Source organism: Vipera ursinii, assembly GCF_947247035.1.
Source record: "Vipera ursinii genome assembly, chromosome: 12".
NCBI lineage: Eukaryota > Metazoa > Chordata > Lepidosauria > Squamata > Viperidae > Vipera > Vipera ursinii.
This window is the reverse complement of record NC_139525.1, coordinates 9302297-9324325: the sequence shown is the minus strand read 5'-3', so window position 1 is coordinate 9324325 and position 22029 is coordinate 9302297. Positions and strand designations below refer to the sequence as shown.

General features: G+C 44.1%; 1 protein-coding gene and 1 long non-coding RNA gene across 2 annotated transcripts; one reads left to right on the top strand and one right to left on the bottom strand.

The window, feature by feature from the left end:
- Positions 1-1461: 1461 nt before the first annotated feature.
- FAAH2 (fatty acid amide hydrolase 2) lies at positions 1462-21697 on the top strand. The gene is made up of 11 exons (XM_083371826.1): positions 1462-1929; positions 8389-8471; positions 11021-11157; positions 12709-12918; positions 14056-14175; positions 15730-15865; positions 16619-16736; positions 17632-17751; positions 18844-18955; positions 19376-19570; positions 20352-21697. Exons 1-11 carry the CDS (start codon positions 1705-1707, stop codon positions 20525-20527), a joined length of 1632 nt encoding a protein of 543 aa, XP_083227952.1. The 5' UTR covers positions 1462-1704; the 3' UTR covers positions 20528-21697.
- Positions 11756-14356, bottom strand: LOC310645816. The gene is made up of 3 exons (XR_014493594.1): positions 14343-14356; positions 12701-12946; positions 11756-12531 (listed from the first exon to the last, which is right to left on the bottom strand). It is a non-coding gene; the product is annotated as an uncharacterized lncRNA (long non-coding RNA).
- Positions 21698-22029: the final 332 nt, after the last annotated feature.

The window sequence follows — 22029 nt, the reverse complement described above, 5'->3', positions numbered from 1 at the left end:
TCCTGCGAGTTCCTTGGACTGCAAGGCGATCAAACCGGTCAGTCCTAGAGGAGATCAACCCTGATTGCTCTTTAGAAGGCCAGATCCTGAAGCTGAAACTCAAATACTTTGGCCACCTAATGAGAAGGAAGGACTCACTGGAGAAGAGCCTAATGCTGGGAAAGGTTGAGGGCAAGAGAAGAAGGGGATGACAGAGAATGAGGTGGCTGGATGGAGTCACTGAAGAAGTTGGCATGAGCCTAAATGGACTCCAGTAGAGGACAGGATGGCCTGGAGGAATGTTGTCCATAGGGTCGCGATGGGTTGGACACGACTTCGCAGCTAACAACAACAACAACAAGGGCAGGGGTAGGGGTAGGCAACCTTGGCTCTTTGATAAACTATGCTGGCTCAGGAATTCTGGGAGTTGAAGTCCACCAGTCATAAAAGAGCCAAGGTTTTCTAACTTGGCGGAAATGGCAAAGATTTCAGCATATTTGAAAGACCAATCGCAACAGAGATACATTGTGGAATGGAGGAGATGGATTGATTATATTCAGAATAAATATGGGACCAAAAAATTTCATCTAGCATTTGAATAAGTAGTGGATCTATAGGATGTATAACTAGTTAGTAGTTGTTTTATTAAGAGTTAAAGTGCGATAGAATTTAATGTTTTGTTAGCATATTTTAGATTATGTTTATTTGTATTTTTATACCCTGTATTCAGCTCTGGGAAGTCGGGGAGGGGGGAGGGGAGGGCAGGGAGGGGTTGGGGAGAGGGGAGGAGGAGTTTTTGTATTCAAAAATGTATTGTAAAACGTTTCAATAAAAATAAATAAATAAAAGAGCCAAGGTTGCCTACCCCTGAGCTAGGGTTTCCAGCCTGAGCAGGGGGTCGGACTATCAAAAGACCTTCAAGACCCCCCAACCTCCGTTCATTCCGCCGGGACCTGAAGCCCTGGCTGGCTCTTTGAGCTCTCTGGCCCAGGCTGAGAATTTTTTAATTTTAATTTTAATTGGGGGTTGTTTTTTTTACTGTTCTCAGGGTTTTATTTAATCTTTTTAAAATTTGTTTTAACGTTTGTATTGACTCTCTTTTGAAGTGCCCTGTAAACCGCCCTGAGTCCTTCGGGGGGGAAAGGGCGGTATATAAATTTAAATAGATAAAATAAATAAATAAATAAATAAGGTCCCTTTCAACCCGTCTCTTATGCCAGCGTTTCCCAACCTTTAGGAACTTGAAGATGCGTGGACTTCAACTCCCAGAATTCCCCAGCCAGCATAGCTGGCTGGGGAATTCTGGGAGTTGAAGTCCACGCATCTTCAAGTTCCTAAAGGTTGGGAAACGCTGTCTTATGCTGCTTCCTCAACCGTGGCCCCTTTAAGAAGGGCCTACTTCCACTCCCAGAATGCTCCAGGCAGCACTCTGCCTTGTTGAATCCTGGGAGTTGAAGTCCACCCCTCTTAAAGATGCAGCAGCCGCTCCGAATCCCCCTTTTTCCCCCAACCCGGGCTTGCCTGGAAGCCCCAAGGCTGGCCTCCGTGGCTTGCGCTTCTCCATCATCTCCATCGGCTCGCGCAGGTGAAGCGGCTCCCAGCCTCCGCGGAAGAAGCGCCTCTTCCCCGCCCACCTTCTCCCGCTGCTTCCCCGCCCTCCGTCCCTGCTGGCCGGCTACTTCTTCCTGCTTTCCTCCGCTGCGCTTGGCAGGCTCGGCCGGGGCTATGGCGTTGACGCGCGCCGAGCGCTGCCTGGTGCAGGTGCTGCGCGCCTTCTCGCGCGCCTTCCTGGCGCTGCTCAGCCTGGCGCTGCGCCTCGCCGACTTGCTGCGCTGGAGGAAAGCCGAGGGCGCCGGTGGATCGCGCCTTGCGCGCGCCGTCCCGCCGCCCGACCAGCCGCTGCTGCTCCTTTCCGCCGGGGAGCTGGCGCGGCGCATCCGCCGCAGGGAGGTAAGGAAGGGGGAAAGAGACCGACCGACCCCCCCACACACCCACACACACACACACACACACACACTCACACCCACACTCACACCCACGCGCGCGTCCCCCCCCCCAGGCTGCGCGGGCGCCCCGTAAAAAGTATTGAATAAGTATTGATGTGATATTTATTTTATTTTTTTAATTCCATTTATATCCCGCCCTTCTCCGAAGACTCAGGGCGGCTTTACAAACTTAGCAGTAGCCTTCATTCTATGTATATGCCTGCTTGTTAGGGCTTTCACACACACACCCCCAAGCGGCATTATTACAAAGTCAGCTTAATTGCCCCCAACAATCTGGGTCCTCATTTTACCTACCTGGGAAGGATGGGAGGCTGAGTCAACCTTGAGCCTGGTGGGATTTTTTATTTTTTATTTTAATTCCATTTATATCCCGCCCTTCTCCGAAGACTCAGGGCGGCTTACAAGCTTAGCAGTAGCCTTCATTCTATGTATATGCCTGCTTGTTAGGGCTTTCACACACACACCCCAAACGGCATTATTACAAAGTCAGCTTAATTGCCCCCAACAATCTGGGTCCTCATTTTACCTACCTGGGAAGGATGGAAGGCTGAGTCCACCTTGAGCCTGGTGGGACTCGAACCTGCACTAATTGCAGGCAGCTGGTGTTACTTAAGGAGGCATTGCTTGTAGTTAGTTTATAAGAGTTAAAGTGCGATAGATTTAATAGTTTATGGTGGTTTGCATAAGGTAGATTATGCTTGCTTGTATTTTTATACCCTGTATTGAGCTCTGGGAAGTCGGGGAGGGGGAAGGGAGGGAGGGGTCGGGGAGGGGGTGGGGAACGGTTTTGCTTTGTTAAAAAATGTATTGTAAAACTTTTCAATAAAAAAAAAGTCGGGGGGCGGGGGTGGTGGTTTACTGATCGTCGCTAGTTTTGCAAACGGGGAAAGTCCCCTCGAGAGAAACAGAACGGGAGGGGAGGGGAGGGGGGGGAGAGAAAAAGAAAAAAAAAGTTCTAGGAAGTTTTATTTATTTATTTATTTATTTATTTATTTATTTATTTATTTATTTATTTATTTATTTATTTATTTATTTCATTGGATTTGTATACCGCCCTTTCCCGAAGGACTCAGTCAGGGCGGTTTACAGGGTAATTAAAACAAGAAATACAAAAATTAAAAACAATGAAAAAGATTACAACGGTCCCTGAAAAAGTAAAAAAAAAAAACCCTTTAGGATTGCTAAAGAGTTTTGCAAGCAGGAAAACTCGCATCCAAGGGAAAAAAAGGTAGGAAAAAGAAGAAGGAGGAAAAAAAAAGGCAAGGAGAGAAAGAAGAGGCGTGCTTTTCTCCATCCCTTTCTATATCCCTTGGAAAGGTCTTTCAAGAGCGCCACCACTCCTGTTTGATCCGTGTGTGGGGTTTATAGGTTGGGCTGGGGGAGAATAGCCCGCCCAGCTGATCCTCCGTGGATTTGAACCTTGGAGCGTGTGTTCTCTCCTGCTTCCCTATGCCCCATCTCTGTGGGGAAAAGGAAAAAGAGGGTGTTCTTATTTATTTATACGCTGCCTTTATTGTTTTTATCCGAGCAGTTTATTGCATTCTGGAGGGCACTGTGCCATGCTTATTCCAGGTGTTCCCCTAGAGTTAGACTACAAGTCCCATCACTAGGCAAGCACATTTCGTGGCGATAAGAGAGGAGATCCAGCAGTGTTTCGAGCAATGCCTTTTATCTAGCCCGGATACGCCACCAAGCGGTGATCCCGCTTGTGATCAGCCACTTCCAAATGGCCTCCCCAATGTATTCAGGCGCCTGAAATAAATGGTTAAAGATGGTCGTGAGGAAGAGAGCTTCAATGTTCGTGTTAAATAATGATCTCTGCCTCCCTCTCTGCATTTGGAATCAACGGATGGGGGTCTGTCTACATGAAGCCCAAATCCATAACGAGAAGCATAACTAGGGCTTTCATCTTTCGTTCTTTTAAAAAACAGAAACCCGCTCTCTAAATAAAAACCGCTAATCTGGGATTAAGGAGAAAACATGCCCCGTTTCTTTAAAATCTAGAGATTTTCCAATCCTGAATTGATGAGAGAGAGAGGCTGAGCAGGTTTCAAAAACCTCTTTAGGAAATGCTGCCATAAAATTCACTTGATAAGATGGAGGCGTATTCGCCTTTTTTCTTTTCTCTAAAGTTCGTATGTTGGTTTGTTTATTCAATGCATGCGTTGGCCACCTCGCCAGTAGGGCAACTCTGGGCTCTGAGACTCTTTTTCTAAATTTGAATTCATTTTTGAGGGAGGGCGTAACGTGTTAGTGGGAGTCCTATTTTTCCTATATTGATCCTCCTGTCTATAATAGCCGTCTCTCCCCCTGAAATAGTCTCTCCTGTTTTGATTTAGACTGATTGAAAATTGGCGGGTAATACTGAGGGGGCCCTTGGTGCTCTCTGAGCTGGGTTGTTTTCTTGCAGACGTTTCATTACCAAACTAGGTAACATCATCGGGGCTAGTGAGTGTTTTTGGACATAGTTCCCAGTGCCTCGATGACAATGGGTATCACTGTTACATGTTTCATCCATAATCGCCCAGTTTCGATGGCCAGGTCGCAAAATTTCGTAATTTTTCCCAGTTCTTTTTCTTCGACTCTTGCATCTCCTGGTGACAGCAATATCAATCAACTGGATTAGTTCAATCAAGTGGATTAGTTTAACAACTCGGTCATGTCTAGCTTTGTAATCAGTTTGCACGATTTTGCTGCACTCACATATTAAATGTGAAATAGTTTCAACTTTGTTGTTGCAAAGTCGGCAATTTGGATTGTCAGTTATTATTATTATTATTGTTGTTATGATTGTTATTATTAGATTAAACCTGCTTTCTGTATGGGGAAAGCAGGGAATTGCAGATGCCTTTGTACAAAGGGCTCCTATTTTATGTCCCCCCCCCCCGGCATTGATAAGAATGCCAAGCTCAAAAAGCTTTACCCTCCTTACAGGAAATATCTGAATCTTGGGATCAAGGAATTTAAAATGGTCTCTTTTTGTAGTCTGTAAAGAAGGTAACAAGGCATTTGCGTCAGTAGCATCTTAAAATTCAGGAGGGACTTTAATTTACAGGAACTGTGCAAGTTAATAAGGAAGATTATGGTTTACAAGAAGTTTTCCTGGTGGCAAAACTCGTCACTATAGAGGCAGAATTTAATAAATACTAAACAGGTGATCAAGATGTGGGAATTATATCTTCTATTCCTCCTCCCTTCTTGCAGACACTTTAAAATAAATATTCCGCCCCTTATAGGTTTTATTTTACCAGATGCAATGGTAATCCTTGACTTACAAAAACAATTGAGCCCAAAGTTTCTGTTGTTAAGTGAGACATTGATTAAGTGAGTTTTGACTCATTTTATGACCTGTCTTGCCACAGCTGCTCGGTTGGTAAGTTAGTAACAAGGTTGTTAAGGGGATCTGGCTTCCCCATTGATTTGGCTTGCCAGAAGGTCGCAAAGGGGAGGGGGGAATCACATGACCTTGGGACATGGCAAAGGTCGTAAATGCGAACTGGTTGCCAAGTGTCTGAATGTTGATCACGCGGCCATAGGGATGCTTGCAAAGGTCGTAAGTGTGTAAAACTGTCGTACGTCACTTTTTTCGGCAACACCTGCGGCCGGCGTTAACCTCCCTCCGTCCAGTGCGCTCCCACAGAGAGGGCCTCCTCAGGGTGCCACCGAACAAAGAATGCTGATTGGTGGCCCCCAGGGGGAGAGCGTTCTCTGTGGGCGCGCCAGACCTATGGAACCGCTTACCGGTTGAGCTCCGGATGGCCCCCGACCTTCGCTCCTTCCGGCGCGATCTCAAAACCTTCTTTTTCGAACAAGCTGGCCTGGTCTGACGGGATGGGGTTGGGTTTTTATAAATAGTTTTAATTTTAATATGTATTAATTTTGTGGGCACAATGGTTTAATGGCTTTTTAATTTTTGTATTCTGTTTTTTATTATGTATTGCCCTGTTCACCGCCCTGAGTCCTTCGGGAGAAGGGCGGTATACAAATTAAATTATTAAATTAAATTAAATTAAATTAAATTTTCTGTGTCGTTGTAACTTGGAATAGTCACTAAATGAACTGTTGTAAGTCGAGGACACAGGTGTGGACACCTGTCAGGTTTAGTTCACCTTATTCTGCCATAAATCAAGGGCAAAGGTTTTGGGCTACCTAATTGGCGTGCGTAGTTTCCCTGAAGTCTTCTGAAATTAGTCAGTCAGAATTCCCAAGAGTTTTCACGGGTGCCCTTGCTGTCACCTCCCAATCCTGTATATCCAGTTTCATGTTTTTTCATCGAACACATTATTATTTGTTTGTTTACGGAACTCTGGAAAACTATAAACAATAATTTGCTGAGATTGGCCTGATAACACCAGCTGCCTGCAATTAGTGCAGGTTCGAGTCCCACCAGGCTCACGGTTGACTCAGCCTTCCATCCTTCCGAGGTAGGTAAAATGAGGACCCAGATTGTTGGGGGCAATTAAGCTGACTTTGTAATAATGCCGCTTGGGGGGGGTGTGTGAAAGCCCTAATAAGCAGGCATATACACAGAATGAAGGCTACTGCTAAGCTTGTAAGCCGCCCTGAGTCTTCGGAGAAGGGCGGGATATAAATGTAATAAAAATAAATAAAATAAAAATAAATCTTCGTGGAGACCTGGGCAATGTTTACAGTAACTAAAATATTGATTCTCACTCATTTCCTTTGAGAGTTTGCTCTTCTCCTTCGCCTTTCAAGAGCATTTTACGTCATCTGGGTTACAGGGAATGAAATGGGATTGAAAATGGGGTAGCCTTTTCTCCTTTTTAAGCACGCTGGAAGGGCCGAGCCCTTGCCCCCGAACCAACATGTGCACAGATTTATTTAGCAGTTTTTCCAGTAGCTTCCTATCTCGCCCCAAAGAGCAGGAGAGCACCATCCCTAATCATAGGCTAGTCAATCTCTCAGCTCTGTCCACCTTACAGGGCTGTTGTTCTGGGGGAAATAGGGAGGAATGTTAGGTAAGTTCTTCCACAGAAAGGGGCCATCATTGAGAAGGCTTCTCTCCTGGTCCCTGTGGGTGGCATTTTATGAAGGAAAGGACTCTCGGGAAAATTCTATTCTATTCTGTTCTATTCTATTCTATTCTATTCTATTCTATTCTATTCTATTCTATTCTATTCTATTCTATTCTATTCTATTCTATTCTATTCTATTCTATTCTATTCTATTCCAGACAAGATGATTCTATTCTATTGTATTCTATTCTATTCTATTCTATTCTATTCTATTCTATTCTATTCTATTCTATTCTATTCTATTCTATTCTATTCTATTCTATTCTATTCTATTCTATTCCATTCCATTCCATTCCATTCCATTCTTATTTCTAATTCTATTCCGTTCCATTCCGTTCCATTCCATTCCATTATTCTATTCTATTCTATTCTATTCTATTCTATTCTATTCTATTCTATTCTATTCTATTCTATTCTATTCTATTCTATTCTATTCTATTCTATTCTATTCTATTCTATTCTATTCTATTCTATTCTATCCTATCCTATCCTATCCTACCCTACCCTACCCTACCCTACCCTACCCTACCCTACCCTACTCTATTCTATTCTATTCTATTCTATTCTATTCTATTCTATTCTATTCTATTCTATTCTATTCTATTCTATTCTATTCTATCCTACCCTACCCTACCCTACCCTACCCTACCCTACCCTACCCTACCCTACCCTATTCTATTCTATTCTATTCTATTCTATTCTATTCTATTCTATTCTATTCTATTCTATTCTATTCTATTCTATTCTATTCTATTCTATTCTATTCTATTCTATTCTATTCTATTCCATTCCATTCCATTCCATTCCATTCCATTCCATTCCATTCCATTCCATTCCATTCTTCTAGAATCTATGGTATTCTATTACGTTCCGTTCCATTCCATTCCATTCGAATAGACAGTCATGGATAACCGGCCCTTGAGCCATGAAGAACTTTAAAAGGGGTAACTGGACCTTGAATTCTCCCAAGAAGCCAATTAGTAGCCAGCTTAGCTGCTGAAGTAGCAGGGTCATAGGAACAAACATCAATCTTCCCATAGCTGACCACCTGAAGCTTCCCTGCAGAACAAATTGCATCAGTCCAAACTGGAAGTGGACCAGGCTGCTCTTGACCATCAGCTGCCAGAGCATTATCTGACAACCCTTTTGAGGCGTCCTTCAACCAGGTCTACATCCTTCCGATCTTTGTGTTCCATCTTTTTCCAGGGTGCTGAGATGCTAGATGTAGGCTGGGAGAACTACTGTAGAAGGTGCCTTCTTTAGAGATTAAAAACGTGCTTCCTGGCACCAGTGTTAGATGCTTGCTGTAAACCCCAGCCAGTAAATCAATGTATGTAATTAAACTTTGTTTTCCTCATTCCTCCCAGTTGAAGTCTGTCGATCTTCTTGAGGCATACATTGAGAGGATCAAGCAGGTGAACCCACTCATCAATGCTCTTGTTAAAGACAGGTAAGCTGGAAAAACCTCGACTTTCTGCCCAACAGGTTCTGGGCTATTACCTTGGGGAGGAACGAGCAGACAGGTGAGGCTTGCTGGAGAAAGATTTCCCCTGTTTCAAATTCTTGCTGTTCCTTTCTGCAACGGGGCTGGGCCTTGAGAATTCGTCTTCCAAACATCCCGTTCTACTGACTTGCTACACAGGCCTAGCAAAAGTAATTTTTTTTTGGTAATCTTTTCTCCTTCCAAGCCCTTTCTCACCATTTCACTGACCTTATACACCCTGAATTCAAGATAAGAGGAGAGGGAAGGGGGAAGACTCCATGCTCAGTTGAGCAGCTGATTGGCTGTCTCCAAGATAGAAACATCCTATTCAGCAATTTTGACCTGAAGCATCTCACAGTCAAACAGTTCTCCTTTTGAATAAGGCTGTATTTACTTCCCACCATTGGCTCACCGCCTTGACCTATTTTGTTGGTAGATAAGAGTAGGATTTCCATATCTGGGTTGCAAAATTACACAGTTGATCAGGGAGGAAGGGCGGGGTATAACTCGTGGTCATTCAGATGAATTTTTTTTCCCCAACTCAGATTTGGTAGGAAAACAAGCGACTAACAAAGCTGATTTAACTGTGAGAAAGTCTTTTAAAAAAGGAACAAAGGATCGGTCTGGTGTTCCTTGCTTCAGATTGCAACGTTCTCTTCTGCATCTTTTGAATTCTGTTAAAATGGGAAGTGCTTAAAAAGGAGATAGGCACCTACGGTCTTCCATATAACAAAGCCCAAGGTGAAGCTTTGTGAAACAAGACAGTGTTCGTGAGGTCCTTGGTGATCTTCGAGCTTGGTTGTTTTCTTGCAGACGTTTCATTACCAAACTGGGTAACATCTTCAGTGCTGGAAGGGAGCAGGCTTTGTTCTCATTATGAAAGAAATCAACCAAGTAAAAAAGATGTCGAGACTCTAGAAAGGGTACAGAGAAGAGCAACAAAGATGATTAGGGGGCTGGAGGCTAAAACATATAGGGAACGGTTGCTGGAATTGGGTATGGGTAGTTTAACAAAGAGAAGGACGAGGGGTGACATGATAGCAGTGTTCCAATATCTCAGGGGGCTGCCCCAAAGAAGAGGGAGTCAAGCTATTCTCCAAAGCACCTGAAAGCCGGACAAGAAGCAACGGATGGAAACTGATCAAGGAGGGAAGCAACCTGGAATTAAGGAGAAACTTCTTGACAGTTAGAACAATTAACCAGTGGAACAACCTGCCTCCAGAAGTGGTGAATGCTCCAACACTGGAAGTTTTTAAGAAGAGACTGGACAGCCATTTGTCCGAAATGGTATAGGGTTTCCTGCCTGAGCAGGGGGTTGGACTAGATGACCTCCAAGGTCCCTTCCAACTTTATTATTATTATTATTATTATTATTATTATTATTATTATTATTATTATTATTATTATGTTCAGAGTGCACCAAAGACCTCACAATTCAACCCCGAGCTTCAAAAGTTCTCTTCCATCAGGACCCTATCAATTTTCCCCCCCATTTTCCTTTTCTTTTCCTCATGCATTTTCTGCCACTCGTGAAGGGATTGTCCTCCTCCTTGAGTTGCTCAGATGCAAAACAGAAGCAACGTTTTGGCTCAACCAACGCCAGAGATATCCATGTTTCCAGGCTGCTTACACAATGAAAGGCTATTCCTTTGGTTCAAAAAGTACAGCCCGCTCCTCAGAATACAGAATAACAAGAGTTGGAAGGGACCTTGGAGGTCTTCTAGTCCAACCCTTTGCTTAGGCAGGAAGCCCTGTACCATTTCAGACAAATGGTTGTCCAATTTCTTCTTAAAAACCTCCAATGTTGGAGCATTCACCACCTCTGGAGGCAGGTTGTTCCACTGGTTAATTGTTCTGTCAGGAAGTTTCTCCTTCATTCCAGGTTGCTTCTCTCCTTGATTAGTTTCCATCCGTTGCTTCTTGTCCTGCCTTCAGGTGCTTTGGAGAATAGCTTGACACCCTTTTCTTTGTGATATTGGAACACTGCTTATCATGTCACCCCTGGTCCTTCTTTCCATTAAACTAAGGTAAAGGTAAAGGTTCCCCCGCACGTGTGTGCTAGTCGTTTCCAACTCTAGGGGCCGGTGCTCATCTCCGTTTCAAAGCCGAAGAGCCAGCGCTTGTCCGAGGACGTCTCCATGGTCATGTGTCCGGCATGACTAGACGCCAAAGGCACACGGAACACTTACCTTCCCACTGGAGTGGTCCCTATTGTTCTACTTGCATTTTTTTTACGTGCTTTCGAACTGCTAGGTTGGCAGAAGCTGGGACGAGTAACAGGCGCTCACTCTGCTACGCGGCACTCGGGATTCGACCCGCCAAACTGGCGACCTTCTGATCGACAAGCTCAGCGTCCTAACCCACTTGAGCCACCGCGTCCCACATTAAACTAGACCTACCCAATTCCAGCCACCGTTCTTTCTATGCTTTAGCCTCCTGTCCCCTAAAACGTCAGCCTAGAAATCTCCCTTTTTTTAAAAAAAACCTCCCTGCTCTTTCCTTACCCATCTGCTCAGGTTTGAGGCCGCCTTGCAGGAGGCACATTCGGTTGATCAGCTGCTCTCTGAGGGACATGAAGATGAAGAATCACTCCGGAAAAATTTCCCCTTGCTGGGCATTCCTGTCACTATCAAAGAAGCCTTTTCATTATATGGTGAGTAGCTGGATTTGGATTTTTTTCCTTTCCATTGCTTTTGACTTCTCTCTTCAGCCTAAAGGTGTGGTAGAATGTAGTCCAGAGTTGCAGGAAGGGGGCGAGGGGGGAGGGGGGGTCTTTTCCAGGAAGCAAAGAGACAACAAAGTTTGGAATTTTTGATATGCAGAAAAAGGGCGAGGGCGGGCCCTCCTGAGCAGTTCAGTTTTGCAGTTAAGTGCTCTAGTCTGTAAGATTATTCTCTATACTACAGGAAAGCAACAATTTAACAAAAAAAAACTACTCGGAAGTGTATTACAACGAAAACAACAACACATATACACATATTATCCCCCCCCCCGTAGTTGAATACTGATTAATACATTGCTACACTTTTTTTTCTTTTCATGCACCTTTTTGAATGTCTTGTTTCTTTTGCGTTTTTTGTTTAAATTTTATGGAGTTTCGTATTTTAACTTTAAATAGAAGGAGAAAAAAATAGATGAAACAAACAAACAAAAAAAGAAACAACTCCGAAGTAACTCCTTGTGTCATTCTTGGTTCCTTGGGTCCACAGGGTGTGGGGAGCCATGGGGAGGTGGTCCAAACATAAAGCACGTCCTTCTGTTCTGTTCTGTTCTGTTCCGTTCCGTTCCGTTCCATTCCATTCTTTAAAAATCCGACTCTATTCTCAATAAAGATTCTCTTCTCTTCTCTTCTCTTCTCTTCTCTTCTCTTCTCTTCTCTTCTCTTCTCTTCTCTTCTCTTCTCTTCCCTTCCCTTCCCTTCCCTTCCCTTCCCTTATTCTATTCTATTCTATTCTATTCTATTCTATTCTATTCTATTCTATTCTATTCTATTCTATTCTATTCTATTCTATTCTATTCTATTCTATTCTATTCTATCCTATCCTATCCTATCCTATCCTATCCTATCCTATCCTATTCTATTCTATTCTATTCTATTCTATTCTATTCTATTCTATTCTATTCTATTCCATTCCATTCCACTCCACTCCACTCCACTCCACTCCACTCCACTCCACTCCACTCCACTCCACTCCATTTCCAAAAAGCCTAAGAGATGATCAGCACAATTTAAAGACTGCCTGCCTGTCTTCCTAACATTTGGATGCTCACTTTTGCTAATGCTGAGAACAACATAGACTGAAAATGAAAAGAACCCCAGAGGATTAGGAACAAGAACAAACAAAACTTCAACTACAATAGCATTGACGAACCGGCACCAAAATCTTTTTTTTTTTTACTATTTGGTAACTTTCTTGGAAAAAAAATTCCGGTTGGCTGGCTTGACTTAGCAGCAGAAGAGATGAAAGGTGGTTTCCCATGGTAACTCCTAGAGGAAGTCAGAAACGGTTTCCTAATAAGATAACGCCTGTAAAAGAGAAGGGAAGATTTTGCTTCAGGGCTAAACATGCTGCAATTAGGAGTAAAGCCACGTTGCTCTTTGAAGAACCCTCTGTTTTGCGTCCCCCCCCCCAGTTTTCCTTATCTGTGGGTTCTTAGATAACGTGTGAAACGCTTTCAAGCCTTTGTTTCTGTACCTCGGTAGGGATGCCCAATTCCTCTGGATTGATTAACCGCCGCAACGTGATCTCCACTACGGATGCTATTGTGATATCCCGGTTGAAGCAAGCAGGCGCAATTCCCTTGGGGGTGACCAACTGCAGCGAGCTGTGTATGTGGTTTGAGTCGAGCAACGTTGTCTACGGCCGATCTAACAACCCCTATAACCTTGACTGCATTGTAGGAGGCAGCTCAGGTCAGTGGATGAGTCCATTCTGGATATGCTGCAATTGGGTGAAAACTGGAATTCTTAACCCACCAAGTTAAAGACAAAAGTCTGAGCAGAAATCATTTCTATGTTTGAAGTTGCCAGAAAACCCAGGGCTTCTTCTTGAGCTGATTTTGAGAGAGTCCTGGTTCACACAGCATGCTCTAACCATAATCAGATTCATTTGGTTTTAGCAGTGTGGGTTGTGCAAACTCACCACTGGAGCTTATTCGCTAAGCTGCATTGCTAAAACAAGTCATGGCTGAATGTAAGGCAGGAACCCACTCAGTAAAGTGGGTTGTGCAAGTGAGCGGGCACCCATCTAAATCAGTGTTTCTTTAACTTTGCAGCTTTTTAAGAAGTTGGCTTTCAACTTCTAGAATTGCCGTGGATTCTGAGAATTAAAGTCTGTGCATCTTAAAAAGTTGCCAAGTTTGAGAAACATTGACCTAAATGATTTGTTTAAGGAATGAGCAATAAATATGTTTATTAGAATCCAGAAACCCTTTGTGGACTTTTTGCTGATGAGTTTGATGATTATAAAGAGTAAACAATGGAAAAGTAGAAAGTTTATGTGGTAACTTTACAGAGAGAACAACACATAAATATACTGGTCGCTGCTGTTAAGAAGATCTTTATAATCTTCCCTTCCCTTCCCTCTCCTCCCCTCCCCTCCTTTTTTCACTTATTATTAACTTTACTGCCGTGTGTGTGTGTGTGTGTGTGTGTGTGTGTGTGTGTGTGTGTGTGTATGCATATCAGTCTCCCTTTAATTCTTTGTTAGCAATCTAAAATTTACACACACACACACACACACACACACACACACTATATATATATATAGTGTTTATTCTTTTAAAAATGTATTTACCGTAATAAAAATTTTGTGTGTGTGTGTATAAAACAGAAACACTGACCTAAATAACTTTATAAGCCAGGTGCGAGTAAAACCTGCATATCTCAGCTGTGGCCCTGGATGTGCATATTTTTGCAGATGAATCAACAAAATTAACATAAGCTCTGAAGTCGTCACTGCCAGAGTAGTATAACTGCTTTTTCCAGAACAGAGTTTCCAGGCTGTTTGGTCTTTATTACAGTGCCAATCGGCCCTTTGTTTCCACGCAGGAGGTGAAGGTTGCATCATAGCAGCTGCTGGCTCTGTGATTGGCCTCGGCTCAGACATCGGGGGCAGCATCCGTATGCCCGCCTTCTTCAATGGGATCTTTGGACACAAGCCCACCACAGGTACGGCCTGGTTATCCCTCCCTAGAAACGGTCCTAATTACAAGTTTGTTATTAGCAATAGCACTTAGATTTATAGACCACTTCATAGTGCTTTACAGCATTCTCTGAGCGGTTTACAAATGTTAGCATCTTGCTCCCCCAACAATCTGGTTCCTCATTTTACTGACCTCGGACGGATGGAAGGCTGAGTCAGCCTTGAGCCGGTCAGGATCAAACTCCAGGCTGTGGGCAGAGTTAGCAATAGCAATTAGCAATAGACACTTAGACTTATATACCACCCCATAGTGCTTTCCAGCCCTCTCTGGGCAGTTTGCAGAGTCAGCATATCGCCCCCAACAATCTGGGTCCTCATTTTATCAACTTCGTAAGGATGGAAGGCTGAGTCAAACTTGAGCCCCGTCAAGATCAAACTGCTAGTTGTGGGCAGAGTTTGCTTACAGTACGGCATTCTAACCACTGTGCCACTATGACTCTTATATAGCAATAGCACATAGACTTACATACTGCTTCACAATGTTTTACATCCCTCTTTAAATGGTTTACAGAGTCAGCCTCTTGCCCCCAACATTCTGAGTTCTCATTTTACCCACCTCGGAGGGATGGTAGGCTGAGCCAATCTTTAGCTGGTCCAGATCAAACTCCTGGCTGTGGGTAGAGTTAGCTTATACCACTGCATTCAGATCACTGCACCACCATGTCTCTTGTTATTCAGTCATGTCCAAATCTTTTGAGACCCCATGGACCATAGCACAGCAAGTCCCCCTGTCCTCCATTGTCTCCCCAAATTCATGTTCATTGCATATGACCCTATCTAACCTTCTCATACTTGGCCGTCCCCTCCTTCTTTTGTCTTCCCTCTTTCCCAACATCAGAATCTTCTCCAAGGAGTTCTCTCTTCTCATTTGTGGGCCAAAGTATTTGAGCTTCAGCTTCTGTATCTGCCCTTCCAAAGAACACTCAGGGTTGACTTCTTTCCTAACTACAAGAGACAGCCACAAGTTTTTATCATTTTTAAAAATGAGCACACCCGTGCTCATGAAAAAGCATCAGGGATTGTAAAATGAAGAAACGATGCATACATTACAGGGATTAAAATAAACTAAAGCGCGGTGGCTCAGTGGGTTAGGATGCTGAGCTTGTCAATCAGAAGGTTGGCAATTTGGTGGGTCAAATCCCGAGTGCCGCGTAACAGAGTGAGCGCCTGTTACTCGTCCCAGCTTCTGCCAACCTAGCAGTTCGAAAGCGCGTAAAAATGCAAGGAGAAAAATAGGGACCACTCCGGTGGGAAGGTAACAGCGTTCCATGCGCCTTTGGCGTCTAGTCATGCCGGCCACATGACCACGGAGACGTCCTCGGACAAGCGCTGGCTCTTCGGCTTTGAAACAGAGATGAGCACCGGCCCCTAGAGTTGGAAACGACTAGCACGCATGTGCGGGAGAACCTTTACCTTTACCTTTTTAAAGCATAAGAAAAAAAAAGAAAAAAAAGAATGCCAGACTAGAAGAAAGTGGTTTGTCAGGCAGGGCTGAACTCTGCTTCTGTGGGTTTATGCAGGCGTGGTGCCCAATGACGGCCAGTTTCCTAATGCGGTTGGTAATCGTACAAATTTCCTGTGCACTGGACCTATGTGTCGTTACGCCGAAGACTTAGAACCCATGTTAAGAGTCATGGCTGGACCAAGCATTTCCAAGTAAGTGGCTTTTGTTGATTCGTAGTCCAGGTCGTTCTCTGCTTAACAACCATTCATTTGGCAACCATTTGAATTTACAACAAGTGACCTACAACCATCACAGCATCCCCACAGTCACGTGATCAAAATCCAGGTGTTTGGTTACAAGCATGTATTTATGATGGTTGCAGTGTCCCCGGGACATGTGATGCTTCCTGCCGGTTTCCCACAAGGAATGTCAGTGGGGAAGCCAGATGGAAGTCAGAAGTCATTCCCACCTCCACTGCCTCTTTGGCCTAGTCATTTATCTGTTTAGGTTACTAAGTATTGGTTTATTTTTAAAGTTCATTTTGCCACTACAATTTTCTATTTATGATATCTATTTAGATGATCATGGCACTGTCTGTGCATATGGTCAGCCTAAAATGTAATGCTGATTGTAGTCACCTCAGACTGTACTACCTTTTTCTCAAAAGTTGACCCAACAGGTCTCAGGGCATCTAGTAGGTTGTATTCAATGAGCTGGACTAAACCAAAGCCAGTGTACACATGTCAGTTGGATTATCTTCCAAGGCAGGGGTCTTACTTGGCCCTTTTATGACTTGTGGACTTCAACTCCCAGAATTCCTCAGCCAGCTATGTCTGGCTGAGGAATTCTGGGAGTTGAAGTCCACAAGCCATAAAAGGGCCAAGTTTGAAGACCCCTGTTCTAAGGTAGGATAGGTCCCATTGTTCTTTGTAGCTGTCTTTTCCATCTTATTCCTTCCTTTTCAGACTGAAGCTGGATGACCCGGTATCTTTACAAAATTTAAAGTTCTATTCCATGGAACACGATGGAGGGTCCATTTTCCTCTTGCCAGTCGATAAAGAGATTCTTCAAACTCATCGGAAAGTAAGAAGTTGTTGTTTTTGGTTGCTTCAAAGCTTGAGTGCTGTTGCAGAAATCAAAAAGCAGATTCAATAAACAGCAGTGTTGTTAGCTAGGATGAATTTCATTGGTTAGATCGCTCCTGTAGCTCAGTAGATCTGGACCCTGTCTTGCTGAGAATCATAAAGAGGTCTATAGCCAGTGGTGGGATTCAAATACCTTAACATATGGTTCTCTGTGTGGATGCAGGCCTGGGCCTCTTGAGGCCTAGAATGGACTTCCGGAAGTGATATCAATGCACTTCTGATGGGCCATTCTAGGCCTGAGAGGCCTCCTCCAGGCCTCTGAGGCCTAGAATGGACTTCTAGAAGCAGCATGGGTTTAGCTACTGGTTCTACCAAACCAGTGTAAACCAGCTGAATCCCACCACTGCCTATAGCTCAACATATTGAATCGCCAGTTTTGTGCACAGAAGGTCTTGGGTTCAGATCTAGGCTTCTCCCAAATATGGAATAGAAAGATAGATGAGTTGACATCTGGAAAGTCACTGTACAGGAAATCCTTGACTTATGGCCGTAATGGACTCAGAATTCCTGTTGTAAACCATGACAGTTATAAATCAAGATCCCCAAGTGAGCGGTCCCAAATTCTACAATTTTTTTTGCAGCAATCGTTAAGTGCATACCATGGTCCTTAAGCCGATCAATGTAGTCCTATAGATGATTTTTTTTTCTGAAAAACTTTTTCTTCTTTCAGACTGTTGAGTAGCCCTTTAATCAGCAGAGTTCTGACTTCCATCTGGCTTCCCCACTGACATTGCTTGTGGGAAACCGGCAGGGAGCATGACATGTCTTTCTGCTGTAAAAGGTTGAGACAGAAGCTGATGGCTCTTTTACTCCTTCTTTTTGCCATCCTGAAGGTGGTGTCGCACATAGAGACAGACCTGGGGGTTGAGGTGGAGAGTGTGGCTATCCGGAAAATGAAATACTCCTTACAGATCTGGTCAGTTATGATGTCTTCCAAGAGCAGTGATAAGCAGGTATGTCAAATGCAAATCTTCCCTTTTTCCCAAGGATTGGAAATCTACTGGAGACAGCCTGAAAAGCTTTCTTAGCAAATAGTATGTAGGCTCCAACAAAGCTGTTATTTCTACATAGCAGCTCACTCCTACTAGCTTGTAAACTGTTATGTATGATCACAATTGCAGCTTCCACATAGTCTTCTGAGTAGATTTTGTAACCTTTCTGAGGCTTCCTGGAATGTCTTGCAAAAGAACTTGGCCTGCAGTCCTCTTTAGGCCTTTGTTAGTTACAAATGAAGGCAAATATACATGTCCCAAGATAACGTTGCAGGATCCAATCTGGTTTGGCTGTACCTGCTCAGCCAACAATCTTAATAGCTGCCAAATTGAGTGCATGTCCTTGTTCATTGCAGTGTGAACGAGTTCATTGCAGTGTGGTCCTCGTCTGACCGCTCACCTGTGTTCTTCCAATCTGGCGGTTAGCTTCTCACGGTTTGCCCTACATAGTAGTTACAGTACACGCAGGATTGTGTGGATTGCCCCTGTGACTGTGTAGGAGGGAGCTAACCATCAGATTGCAAGATCACAAGTTTGTTGTCCGAGTAGGTACAAAAATAGCGAGGGGAATGATTGAAGTGTGGGAAACGGGCCCCTTATCAGTCAATCGGACTGCTGATTTATCACTAGCTTATCAGATAATTAAGAGCCAAGGGCTTGGCAGCAGAAGGAAACAACAAACAACCACTTACTTGCCAGCCATCAACTCCCCAATCAATCAATAAGCCACACCCAACTAGGCACCACATAAATACTACACATAGAAGAGCCCAAACTACATATTCCTATACAGAGGAGTTTTCTGAGGAGGGACACCAGCATGGGTCCGGAAGCTCAGAAGACTAAACCTCTGGTCCTGGTGACCAACCCAGATTGGATCCTGCAACACATTAGTTAACATGTCCTCTGAAAATTCAGATACAGCTACAACTTTCGATAAAAGTTGCTACTAAGAATGAAGAGATGGGCCAAAAAGAAGGAAACATCCTGGAGTTCTCTCTCTCTCTCTCTCTTTCTCTCTCTCTCTGTTTCTTTGTCCATGTTATCTTTTAGGAAAATCAAACCTTCAGTGATCTGCTTGCAGACCACGGAAAACCAGTCTGGCCATCATGGGAACTGGTAAAATGGATGATGAGACTGTCTTCTCACACTTTTCCAGCCATTGGTGAGAACTCAAGAGCTGGGACAGTTCTTTATAGTTTACTGTGCTGCTTCCATTTTTTTACATCTAAGGATTTGCCCTAGGCAGGAGGTTGGTTGGACCAAAAGACTTCCAAGATCCCTTCTATGCCTAGAATTCTATGATTCTGTGTCATGTGACTCTACTCAGTTGTCTAGTGTAGGGCTCTCCAGCCTTGACAACTTTAAGACTTGTGAACCCCAACTCCCCAAATTCCTCAGCCAACATGGAGATTGAAGTCCACAAGTCTTAAAGTTGCCACGGTTGGAGACTCTTGGTCTAGTGGAATTCCTAGGGGGAACTGCACCTCCCCAAAATCCAGACAGCCACGTATCTAGTGCCCACAACAATTGCATAGTTTTGTCTTATGAATTGATCTGTCTCAACATGGTTTTTTCCCCCCAGCGCTAGGATTAACGGAGAAGTTCACGAAATACAACTCCAAGGCAAATGCTAAGATAGCAAGCATGGCACAGAGGCTGCAAGCAGAGATGGTGGAATTATTAGGAGAGAACGGTGTCTTCTTGTACCCTTCGCACCCTGTGCTAGCTCCCAAGCATCATGTGCCTCTGGGAATGCCTTTCAATTTTGCCTACACTGGTAAGAAGCTCCCGTTGTTTGAACTGCTGTGATTCATGTAACACAGTTTGTGGGTGCTGCCCTTGATAGATTAGAAGGGGACAATTCCCTGCTGTGAAGACATTGAAATCTAACCGGTTACCATTGGGAAATTGGGTGGAAATGGTTGACAGAAGCAAGGAACATTGCTCAAGGAGGCATTTTGATGTAGTTATACCTGAATGTGTGCTGCTTTCTTGTTTCCATATTTTAAACAATATGTAAACTGCCCAGGGATGCTAGGAGTTGGGCAGCATATATAATTATCATTTTTTTATGGTTAATCTCACAATCGTCCAGATGTTTAGCTTGGGTTTGGCATTTTTATCCACCTATCAAGTCCTTCCCGAGGGCCTGGGACAGGCAGATGTGGAAGTGTTAAAGGTCTTGTTGCATTATTATTATTTTTATCAGGGCAGAATTCAACCCTCTTGCAACGTTGTCTTAGAAGCGACGTAGATTTCCTCTGATCTCTAGCAGTCGTGGGAGGGTCTTTCATGCTGGATGCTGCTTCACGCAGCATTCCTTGCATTCTTGCTTTAGATAAGTCCCAACAATGAAAGCTGGAATCTTCCAACTAACATCATGTCTAAACAATGATAATATGCTTTCCTCCTCTTTAAGGCCCACTCTGATCTCATAATCCTGGAGAATCCCTTTGGAAGCTGCAGTTGCCCTGAATGGTTTTCTCTTCAGATGCTTTATTCTGGTTTTACAGAAAAGTGCTCCAAACCGTTGACCTCCGTTGTCTTTTCCTTTTCAGCCATCTTCAACATCCTGGGCTTACCAGTGACACAGTGTCCTCTTGGCTTGAGCAAGGATGGACTCCCTTTAGGCATCCAGGTGGTGGCAGGACCCCATAATGACCACTTGACCTTGGCTGTGGCGCAATACTTGGAGAAGGCGTTTGGGGGCTGGGTTCCCCCTGGCCAGCCCTAACACGAATTTCCTGGGACCTGGAGACAAAAGAAGAACACCAGTACCCCATCTGTGAAATCTAGGGCTAGGTGTCTGGGCCTGAGGTTCTGAAGGGCCATGCCACCTTTCCTTCCCTACGCAACCCAAGGGAATAGACATGGGGTCATGAGCTTGTTCACCAGGCTAGATCATTTCTCCCACGCCAGCAAAGCCAAAGTGGTGAAGGAGTCAACTGGCTCTTCTCTTTGACTTCCTTGCTAGATTTGGGGGAAGACGCTGTCTCAGGGAAAGCAAGGCTAAGAGCAAACGACGGGGTTGTGAGATGCCCTTTTGGCCCTTTGTTCTGTCTTGTTTAGACAACAGCAGTGGTAGAGTAGGATTGGTGCCCTCTGTGGCTCTTAACTTCTTTTTTTTTTTGCTGCTTAGAAATAATGTTAGACGAAGAGAGATCTTTATGGGATTGCATTCCTCTGATAGAAAGAACGTGGGAAATCAAGGTTCACAAGTCCCTCTCAATTTGCACAGAGAAAGAGCCCTGGGACCTTGGCTTTGCTTCACCTTTTCATGGACTCAAGTGAGGGTTGATGTTGACGATATTGATGGGAGAAGCACAGGTCAGGTACCAAGCCCAGTGAAAGACACATATGGTTAGGCTCAAGAAAACGTCTGGTAGAATCTGATGCGTCTCAGTGCTTCTGCCTAGCCAGCTTCTTCTTCTGTAGCACTCAGATGAGGGTCTTTAGAATCAAGAGTTCAAGTCATGCTTTATGTTGACGAAAGGACTTTATCCTGTTAAGGGTTGAACTTTACTGCGTTGCACGCACTACTTTCTGGATTGGGGGCCCTGCAATGGAAAGCTGTAGCCCCTCACTTGGTTCTCATGGGCCCAGTAGAATGAAATATGTATGGCTGTCCTGACAAATCAATATAATGTAAAGTATTATCTGGCACTGGAGATCTCTAGTCTTGTTGATTTTTATTCACTTCGAACCATTGTCATCTCTGAACACCATCTATTGCCGTTATACCTGTCATGAATCAAGTGGCTGAAATGTGCTCATGGCTGAATATGTGGGCGCCTGTTCTCAACACTAGGCCTGTGTGAGTGTGTCAAAATGCATTTCCAAGATCTTGTCAACAAGAGGAAGTGCTGTCCGAAGAGATCTTTGAACACTTTAAACCGGGAGAGTCAACCATCGCTGGGGATTTGGGAGGGCTCCCATGAAATGACTTCCTGGGTGGGCATAGCCAGCTGTAGACCACCTGCTTTTCAGAAGTCAAGCTGCTGATGTTGGGTCCCTTTGCCAGTAACTCTAACAAGTGTGAAGACCACTTGTTACGTTCTAGTTAAGGTGATTTATTGCTCATGCCTATACAAAGAATCTAGTCAATTAGCAGTCAGCACTAAATTGGTGCTAAGCGAGAGTCAATGGAATTCAAGAGGATCTGGACCACTTGTGGGAACATAACAACTCCAGGCTGATTCCTCTCTTGACTCCACCCACAAGCTCTGCCTTCCTTCT

What these genes read in the sequence shown, in the direction of transcription:
- FAAH2 (XM_083371826.1), top strand. Translation starts at nt 1,705, where the DNA reads ATGGCGTTGACGCGCGCCGAGCGCTGCCTGGTGCAGGTGCTGCGCGCC. An exon ending in GCTGGACCAAGCATTTCCAA is followed by an intron (nt 15,866 to 16,618) that starts GTAAGTGGCTTT and finishes CTTCCTTTTCAG; the next exon opens with ACTGAAGCTGGATGACCCGG. An exon ending in TTCTTCAAACTCATCGGAAA is followed by an intron (nt 16,737 to 17,631) that starts GTAAGAAGTTGT and finishes GCCATCCTGAAG; the next exon opens with GTGGTGTCGCACATAGAGAC.